General features: G+C 41.6%; 1 protein-coding gene across 1 annotated transcript in view; it reads left to right on the top strand.

The window, feature by feature from the left end:
• Positions 1–10534, top strand: part of TMEM26 (transmembrane protein 26) — a 38154-nt gene that overhangs the window by 26221 nt on the left and 1399 nt on the right. The window contains exons 3-5 of the mRNA XM_018576661.1: positions 872–937; positions 1659–1870; positions 6735–6811. Coding sequence (XP_018432163.1) covers positions 872–937; positions 1659–1870; positions 6735–6811 — 355 coding nt within the window. The remainder of the gene's footprint in view (positions 1–871; positions 938–1658; positions 1871–6734; positions 6812–10534) is intronic.

Consider the following 10534-nt stretch of genomic DNA (forward strand, 5'->3'; position numbering starts at 1 on the left):
ACTATTTTTCTCAGAGGAACAGGTGCCACCTAATGTGCCTCAAGGGTGGCCCCCAACATGTCCCGAGAGCCACACAATAACATATTTCTCAAAAAGTTGTGACGCATTAAGGCCCAGGAAAATGCAAGTTTACAGTACATTACCACAATGCAGAGTAACACATTCAACCCAGTGTGCGCATTACAGTGATATTAATTCTGAATGGCACCCCAATGTGCTATTAAAGTACTGGGCAAGGCACCTGCACTGCAGCTAACCACAACACATAGGCAATGCATTGCGGTATATTGTGTGGAGTGCATTAAGGTGAGCTGGCAACCCATTCAAAACTAATGGACTGCCGTAAGCAAATGCACGTGTGTTAACATGCATGCAATAACGCACCACTGAAAGCCAAAAGAGTTGGTGGTAAACCAGACTTGTGATCCAGACAACCTTGTATAGCCTGGTTGGTGACTTCACTTTTCAGTACTCTAGTTAAGCAATACAGCTTGGTTATCAAATTGCTCCCAACCTGTGACTGGACAATGAAGGAGAGGCAGCAGACTTATAAGGTCAGACCCCTCTTCCCCTCTCCTCTGTGAGTGCAGGGGAATACAGGAGGCAAATATCAGGGATCTATACTAGTCCCATATAAAACTAGATGTAATCATGAACATGAATCATGAATGAACATATAATACAGAATTAAACCATACTCATAATTTCTATTTGGAGCTTTGAACAATAATAACATAACATACCATATAACAAAATAATTTATTTTGAATATGTTAGGGCTACAAAATGATAGGCAGTATATATACTAAAAACTACAATGTTTTATTTCATTGAAAAGCAATTATTGTTTTGCATTTGTTTATTTTTTTAGGAATGTGTTAACAATAACATATCAGTGGAAACTAATGGAACAGCAGGAAATGATATACTAAGCCAGGTAAGCCTATATTCTTTTCCAGGACATACAACCTTAACGTAACTCTTGCTATTCCTTATGATATCACTTCTAACAGTACCATGTTGTAAGCTCAGTATTACTCCCTCTCTCCTTTCATGTCTTTTTAGCAGTCTCTCAGTAGCAGTTGTGAAAATTCTGTGTCAGTTTGATATTTTTGAGGTCTGCTCAGATTACATCATCCCTCATTTTTTAAATGGCTGTATTCATTTTCTTTCCTATTGACTAACAGCACGTATATCAGCACTGAGAGGTTCCAGAAATTTAAGGACTTTCCAACGCAATTAGTTAACTGAATGATGGCAAGATCAAATTTTCTGACAAATGAATTTTGAATGAACATCCAAACAAAATTCTAACACTGTATGGGCAGCTTTTCTGAGAGTCCTCAATATGATATGTAGGTAGCTATAAGCGGTTTCTGCCAGCTCTTGTATGTAGGACATATAATAATAATAGTAATAAAAATAATTAAATTAGTGATTTACACTATTTACAAGTGCAGCCAAAGTTTGTGTGGCTACTACTAGTATTACCATCCCTGAATTACCATCAGGAAATGTATTTTCTCATTCTAAGTTGAAATTACTGTTCTGCATAAGCCAAACAATAAGCCAGCCCTTGTAAATCTTATTAAACATGATGTTTCTACAAATCTTAATCCGTGCTTGAACACCAACCTGTTTTTTCTTTCTAAATACAGGCCAATACATTGATTTCATCAATCTGCCAATCAGCCTGGACACTAGGATTACACCAGACATTTCTTCTGCTCTTGATTATTGGGAGATGGCTACTGCCAATCGGAGCAGGGATAACCCGTGATCAGCTTTCTCAGCTTCTCCTTATGTTTGTGGGCACTGCTGCGGATATTTTGGAATTCACTAGTGAGACGATGGAAGTAGTTGTCGTAAGGTACATTCTATTGATGTTGTGGTATTTTTTTATGTGAAGAATGAAATAGTAACTTGGGCAGATTTGCAATCTTAGAGTCTTTAGGCATAAAAATGTTGGGACTGTCACTCTCCTCTCGTCTTAAAGTGACACTAAACTCATGAATTAAATCTTGAAAATACATTCAACTAGCTGAACTACTGAACTTTTAATAAAAAATTACTTTATTTGTGTATCACTTGGCTGTAGATCCTCAAATCATCTCTGAATTCCTCCTGACACTGTCCTTCTTTCTGGAGGGGGGCTACTTTTGTTCCCTATGGTCCCTGTGTGTGTTGTAAAGTAGCCACCGCTCCAAGCTCACTCTTGTGATTGTCTACAATCTCACATTTAATTTACTAATTTGTATTGTGATTGTAGTCCATCATGGGAGCGAGCTTGGTGTGGTGGCTACTTTACAACACACACAGGAACCATTGGGAACAAAAGTAGCCACCCTCCAGAAGGAAGGACAGTGTCAGCATGAATTCAGAGATGATTTGAGGATCTATAGCTGAGTGATACACAAATAAGATACATTTTTGTTAATAGTTAAGGTACTTGAATGCATTTTCAAGTTTTAATTCCTGAGTTTAGAATGGACATTCTCTGCTCTGCTCCCCGCTCTCCATCCTGAACTACCTTGCCGTGGTCCCGGGTGCCCAAGAAGAGAGGGGGCCCCCGAAAACCACAGCGGGGAAGGAGGCGGCCAGAAGGGACAGAGACAGCCAGTGGTGGGGACAGATAATGGAAGTGGGAGGAGGGACCTGCAGGCTTATTACAAGTGATCTCGGCGGGATTGCTGAGATCACTTGTACAAAATGAGTGGAGGCTTCCCTGCTCTACATTTAGCCCTGCTTGACCGAAGCAGGGCTAAATGTAGAAAAACACTACCCGCCCAGCGGCTGTGCTGCCCCTCTACTCCCTGAGGCCAGACCTCAGTGGCCTTGTGGGAAATCTGGCCCTGTTGGTTAGTTAGATGAGTCTAGCAGCAGCATTCATGATAGACGGAAGTGGGGGGGGGGAGGGGTAGCCTGTGTAGAGGTAGGCCAATGAGGTGGGAGTTGCAATAGTCGAGACGAGAGATAACAAGTGAGTCCAAAGCTTGCCATTCCTTACAAAAGTCAACAACAGTTTTTAAAATACTGACTCAAATCCACAATATTTCTTTGGCCACTTACGCTGGATTTTATAAGATTAAATTATTTACCTATTTCTTACTGTTTAAAGAGTCCATTTAGTAATAAAGTGACTAATCTGTTCTTGCTGTTTGTCTTCATTTTATGATCTGCTCTTTAAAGTTAAAAATAAAGGGATGATAGCTTGGGAGAAGTCAAATACATTAAATCCACACCGACGCGCTGCTACTGCTTATATTTTATAACAACAATGCTATTCCAGACAATGAAAAATGTAATTCAAAAGCAGCCTTCATAATCCAAATGTAGTCTACCAGCAAGTTATCAATATTACACTTGATAAAATTCAGCTAAAACAGGAAGATCGGAGCCATCCTATTTAATTTACTAAATATACTAATTAATGCTATGGGAAAATGACTTTTACATTTTAGGTTCAGTAGGGCCTAATCTTTGATATTAGGTAAGCAGGTTGTTTTTCATTATCCGCTTATAAGGTTTACGTGAAAAAGTGTTTTGCTCTGAGAGGGAATCGATACAAAAGCCAGGAGACTTAGGGGTCTATTCACAAAGCTGCCGAGGGCAGCCGAGTGAATGACCGATCAGAAGTGAAGTGAGCCGAACACTGTTCGGCTATTCACTTCAGGAGAGACTCACAGTTTGGAATTTGGCAAAGCAACCAAGTAGCATTGCTCAGATATAACACCAGTTACCATCAGATTATTTCTTTTTTTTATGGTTTGCTGTAAAACACCTTATTTGTATTAAAACATAATGAAATAAACATGATTTTGAAGTAAAGTTGAACACAAGTCCAAAATAAATTTATTATATGCCAGAATTTACGAAAACGATATTCGGGCATACATAAATTTGTTTTTTGAGAACAAGGCGGTGGCTTCGCTTGCCCACCACCATCTTGGAGGCGGAACGTATGGCGTCACATGACGGTGATGTCACACGCTGAAGGAGGGGTGGCCACATCGGCCACCGGTGCATTCTGCGCATGCGCGCCGCCATTTTGGATTATATCTTGGTATACGCCAAGATGGAGGAGCTCGAACATGTGGGTGCCCCCATCTTGGTGTATACCAAGATATACTCCAAAATGGCGGTGCACATGTGCAGAAAGTGCCAGCAGCCGATATGGCCGCTGCTCTTTCTGCGGTTTCAGTGTGCAGTTTCGGATTTGGAGGTTCGTTGCCCCCAAATCTGGAACAACATAAAAATGTGTTTCCTTTGACGAAACAAATGAAAACTTTTTTTGTTTGCATTTGTTTCGTCTGAATTTTTTTTTTTGTTGTGCACATGTCTACTTATCAAAATGAATGTTCCTTTGCAAAGCCTGATCTTAGTAACTAAGGTGAAGCTGTGAAGTTGTGTTTTTTCTTCAAACAATTATGTACTAGCAAAATCCCATTTTATACATTTTCCTTGAACATGATTGAGTATTAAATGTGAACACAGGTTCATCTTATTTACGTGCACTAAGTGAACATCCTTTATATCAGCATTTCTCAATTTTTTTTAGTCACTGCACCCTTTAAAAGTATGCACCCCAGTTTAAAATCAGATTTTAAGGGGGAACCCATGCAAAAAGTGGGGTCCCTTGTTCACATGGCAGTGCCCCCTTGAAATCAAGATTTCCCCTTCACATAAGAGGCGTCCTTTGCATCAGTATGCAGACCAGATTCATATTACAGTCCACATACCGCAAAATTTTAAGGCACCCCTGAGGAAGCCAGAAGGCACACTAGTGTGCCATTAGTAATTTAAACCTTTCAGTGTCTTCTGTGAAAGGTAGCTCCATTTCGTTTTACCTCCAGATCAGATGTTTAAACAATAATGGATGTCAACAATACGAAATGGACACAATTACCACTTTGTAATGAGTATGTTTTCAGCTAAATAAAGCTGTAACAAAATACAATATGCATTCCACAACAGGGAACCATTTGTTATTGCTATGGATGTTAACCTGCTCTTTCTCACCCAAACATTGCACTCATGGCAGAATTACAGGCTCTAAAACCTTAAAGGTCACCTCTCAATGATTTATTACAAGTCTGTGTAAGACACAGACCTGTTACTAGCAAAAACAAATACAAGAAGAAAGGCTTTCCAAGCTCAAGCTGCCCTCCTCCTGCTAGGAAGTAAAATGTGACCGGGTTAATTTATAGCATGCAATATTTGTTTTTAACTCTCAAGAGATTGGAGATGGGATTGAAAGTTACATACTTGAAGTAGAAAGCCCCTTTAAAGGGGACCTACAGTATACAATTTTGGACTGTTGAGCTATATTTCTATAGCATTCTGTGAATCCAGTGTTAAGGGTGCACCTTACATTTTTCTCTTCAGAGCATGACATGAAACGTAATCACATTCCCTGCCCCCACCCTCAACACGCATCCCCCCACCCCGAATTACCTGAATTGTGGGGTTCTTCTTCCTACAGCATTCAGGCATCATTTGAATTCGGTGCAGCTGTGTGTGGCTCCACCCGCACAGTCGTGTCATCCATTTAGAGACCTTTTGACAGGATCTGCAAATGGAGAGACTAAAAATCTTGTCTGCCGCCATGGTAGAGCTCAATGGAGTACAAGTGCGGTGACATAACTGGACTTGTAGTACACTGATATTTCCTCCCACCACTGGAACTGAAAGTGCATACCTCGTTACAGACAAGGACAAGGAGGAACAGTGTCAAGGAGCTTAAGCATTGCACCTGTGATTCACTTTTTGTGGTTGCAATTCTTTACTGGCTCCAATGCAAAAAATAATAAATGCACTTTTTTTTCTTTTATGAATGTATGTGCATTTATTTATTTTTTTCGTAAAAGGTGCACTATGCCTTTATTACCAACCTTAATTATTTTTAATACTGTGGCATATTTAAAAAAATATTTGTAGCGCTCACCCCCGAAGGAGCCGCTGGATGAACAGGTCCATATCTAATCAGTCTAGGGATAGATTTCCAACTGCCCCATTAGCATTAACCGCCCTCTTCCTGTGCCCACAAATTGAAGTCCGCTCCAATCGTAAGATGCTGGTTAAACAGTTTATTCACTTCTAATTAGGGAGAGAGGGTATAGGGTCTAGGTGCACCGGCCTCCATAGCTCCAGACTCACCAGATCTTATCTTCGTGAAGTACATCTCCACAATACTTGGAAGAACACTGACCCTGCTCAGAAGTCCCTCTGAATACCAGGCACTTCAAAAGCCCACACGTGTCCTGATTCTTCCATTCTTACAGGCATTCTCCTGACTGCAAACTCTCAAGGAGGCTTCTCCTTCAGCAGCTCAGCCAACTCCCACCCCCAGGCCTCGGCCTAGCCTAGGGGCAGGCTGAACAGGACCCAACCTCAGTCCATGGCTGGTCCAGGCAAGAGAGCGAGCACATGGCCTCCCACCAATATATATATCCTTTGTCAGCAGACATCACTGGCTACAAAAAGCCCAGTAACTGGCTGCTGCCCTGTACACATATCACAGTGTCACCCATTGGCTGTCCCATAATGTGACAGAGTCTCACTCCGCCCAGGGGGGTACAGACAAGGTTGGACACCTGGGATTAACCTTGTGCTGGCTGCTACAAAATTCAACCAGGCTGCCTACAGCCCTGGCTATCACTAAATAGCTAGTAAGCACCTCACCAAAGGTGATGGGCGCTACATATTAATTTCAATTCTGTGTGTTTAATTTTCAGAGAAAACATCATATTGGTTTACTCAATCCTTGGAATATGGACATGGAGCATGTTACAGTTCCCACTTGATCTGGCTGGTGAGTACTATACACAAGCAGCATTTTAATTAGCTCATAATTAATTTATTCGCTACTACAGTATTGTATCTGTTGATTCTGTTGAACTAAGCTTTTTAAATAGCACTTGATCTCCCTACACACTGCAGCTATCCACTGAGCTGACACAATCATTTGGACATTAATGTTCATGACCCTAATATGTGAATTTTTAGAGTACAGCCCCTTATGCCAAGCAGCTTGCTACTGATCATCAGCAGACTATGCTTATTACAATCCAACCGTGGTTAGAATTGGTCATTTGCATCTTTATCTGTCAGCATTTCTAACACCGTGACATGTGACTTTGACAGGTCAGGTAATCGGGTCTCTTCCCTCCCTTTTGTCAACTTCCATTTTTTTTTACACTCAGCTGTTTTTGATAAATGTGCAGAGCTTATTTTTCTTAAGCCACAATACAGCCATACTACTGCTTTTTAAATAGACCCCTAACACTTGCAAGAATGCAGATGAGCATCTGCATTGTGACCTGGGCAGCTCTGTCTGCATTTATAGTGCCTGGCAAAGTTTCACAACATTCTTCAGACATCTCGTTTTGGCGGAGTTTTGCAAAGAGCAGCGGCAAATTTTATTGCATCCTTTTATAGCAAGCATCTGATTTTATCAGACATGTAGCTAAAAGGCTGTAGAATTTTTAGACAGGTCCTGCTCACAAGCACCTACAAATGATGTGCAAAACATGCTGACAACCCCCTTGTAGTCCAAAGGACTACAGGGAGAGTGGCCTTGACAACCAGCTTGATGAGGAAGTACCTGGATGACGCTGTCCTTTATGCAGATTGTAATTGACTCAGAAACATAGGACTGCATTCAGACTTCAGGAGAATACTGTGAGAAACTCAATGGGGGAAATTTATCAAAACTGGAGCAGACAGAATCTGGAGCAGTTACCCATGGCAACTAATCAGCGTCTCACTTCAGTTTATTCAGTTAAGCTTTGAACATGAAAGCGAGAAGCTGATTGGTTGCCATGCATGGTTGCTCCAGATTTTGTCTTCTCCACTTTTGATAAATTCCCCTCAATGTCTTCTGCAGAAAAAGAATAGTGAGGAGGCAGTTTTGAGGGGATGAGCATATAGGTATTTGAAAAGAGGCAAGGCTTGCGTTCTGGTTTAAGAAGGTAAGAACAGTGCTGAAATGCATCAACCTTGTGCTGCCTGCAGGTACATGTTAGCCTTGAGACTAATTCCCCTGTGGAGCCCCCTTGGATCCTAGGCCCAGGTTGTAAAGGCCAAGTCAAGATTGTGCCCACCTCCTCCAGTGTTGTTCACTGCTAAATGCTAGAACTTTAGTGGGCAGTAGAGATTTTACACCTTGACAGCTACATGTGGTGGAGTTTAGCATTAGGAGGTGGTAGGCTTAATGTATACATGAAAATAAATCAAGGCCTGTGTACTTCAGCAGTTAGATTTGACAGTTGTGATTAGATGGCATTTTGTCAAGTCAAGGCGGCATGTATAACCTGGACCTTAGATCCAATAAGACTCTACATGGATACAGAGATCAGATAAATCTTTCCCAGGCCTTGTCGTTTTCCCTGGTTTAACTCCTCCTTGGTTTAACTCTAAATTTGGTCAATTACATTACCTGGGATTCCTAGCTGTTGATTTACATTACAGTAGCTAGTAATCTGTCATTTAGTGACAGGAGTGCGGGATGTACACATCAGCGAGCGATGGGTCATCGTGATTTACTCCGCTGGATGCTGTGATAGACCTTGATTACATTGCTGTATGCCGTGCTTGACATGGAATTACTTCTGGGGACAAATAAATAAATGATTTAAAAGCAGGTAAGTATGTGTGTGTGTTTTAATGTAACTAAAGAACTTTTTCATTTGGTGTGTGTGTGTTTATTTTGCTTTTTACTCTTTTTACTCTCTGTGGGAATGGGTAAGAGGTACTAATGTACCCCTGTACTCTTTCCCTGAGAGAGGGTGGATATCTGGTTCCGTCTTTATTATAAAGGTGGCTTCCAGATCCCACCATAAATTAACTCATATTACCCTGTATTACATTATCTGATTCTCAGAATAAACATACTGAAGGGAATTTATCAAAAGCGGAGTAGACAAAAACTGGAGCAGCTGTGCATGGCAACCAATCAGCTTCTCTCTTTCATTTTCAAATCATAACTGAACAAACGGAAGAGAGGAGCCGATTTGGTGCCACGGGCAACTGCTCCAGTTTTTGTCTACTCCAGTTTTGATAAATTCCCCCCAACTGTATGTTATGGTATTAGGCTGTCTTTGGTAGATATAAATTGGTTAGTAGTCTAGTGAGGCTGACCCTGTTCTTCTGATGCAAAACTGTCCTGCCGCTGGCCAGTTTCTTACAAGCTCCTAAGAATTTAGAGACCGCAGGTGATACATCGATGTAAAATAGGTCATCAGCAGTACAGGGACAAGGTCATCCAGGGCTCAAGGTGAAGATACCAAATTGTCTACAGCAGCTGGAATCCCACTTCCAGCTGCTGCTGCGCTTGTCTTAGCATAACTGGGCAGTTTTGGCTCTACCAAATGGGTTCAATGTGGACCCAAAAGTGTTCAGTGACATCTTAGAGCCACCTTCCAGCTGTATGTGCTCTGCCTCTGCCAGTCTCTTTGCACTGGTTATAAATAGCATCAGCCCAGCCAGAACGCATGTGATGAGGAGGGTGCAGCTCACATGAAAACTATGCTCACAGGGTAGCTACCTCTCCTGCCCATCCTGACCCCTCATCCCTAAGCCAGCTGACCAAAGTTCAAATGCGTAGAATTTAACCTGGCAAAAATTTGCCCTTAAATTCGAAGGCACTGCAAATCTTAAACTTGCAGGATTCTGCTTGAACCTCTGGTAGCGCTGAAACTCACCCCTAGATCCCAATGATGCTCTCTAGTGTTTCTTGATGGCCTTCAGTAGGAGTAACAACCATTACCATCAGGCAGTAAAAAATTTGATGATCAAACAGGAATGCGAGCAGTAAGTCATATCTGGTTTATTGAGGACATCACACCTGATATTTTCCTTATTTCTAGAGTTTATATAGCTCTGGCATATTACAAATTACTTTACTGATTACAACCATTCATACCAGTATCTGCAAAGCAGAGACGCTTTCCATCTTATGTTCCCACCACACTCTTGCGCACATTGAAAGTCCAATTTAGGACAAAGTAATTTAACCTGCCAGTATATCTTTAGTATGTATGAGGAAACTAGTATATCTTTAGTATGTGGGAGGAAAAACACCCAAAGACAGGGAGAACATATAAACTTATTGCAGATTATGTCAACAAGCAGGATTTGAATCCTAAAATAAGATTTGGAAAGCAAGAGTGCTAACCATTATTTTTGACTGGCTTACCTTGATTTCAGCATACAGAGTTATAGTTTTTAAAAGAGAACTATGGCCCAACCTTTTTGGCCATAGTTCTCTTTAGGGTGACAGGAGGATAGATACTAATATCCTCCTCCCCCAAAACTCAGCATATAACAGGCTATTGCCTGCTATATGCTGAAAGTGCAGTATCGCGCTGCAGCCAGAATGGATACCGACAATATTGCCAGAATCCACCCCACTGCCTGATTGACAGTTGGCTCTGCTTTTCTAGAGGCAGAGCCAGCTGTGCCTGGCCCATTCCCACTTGTTCCTCCGGTCAGCGCTGGGGGAATGGGGGGGGGGGGGAGCACCTGGGGGGCGGGG

The sequence above is a fragment of the Nanorana parkeri genome, unplaced genomic scaffold (assembly GCF_000935625.1).
Source record: "Nanorana parkeri isolate BGI_ZX_2015 unplaced genomic scaffold, ASM93562v1 scaffold73, whole genome shotgun sequence".
In the NCBI taxonomy this organism is placed as follows: Eukaryota; Metazoa; Chordata; class Amphibia; order Anura; family Dicroglossidae; genus Nanorana; species Nanorana parkeri.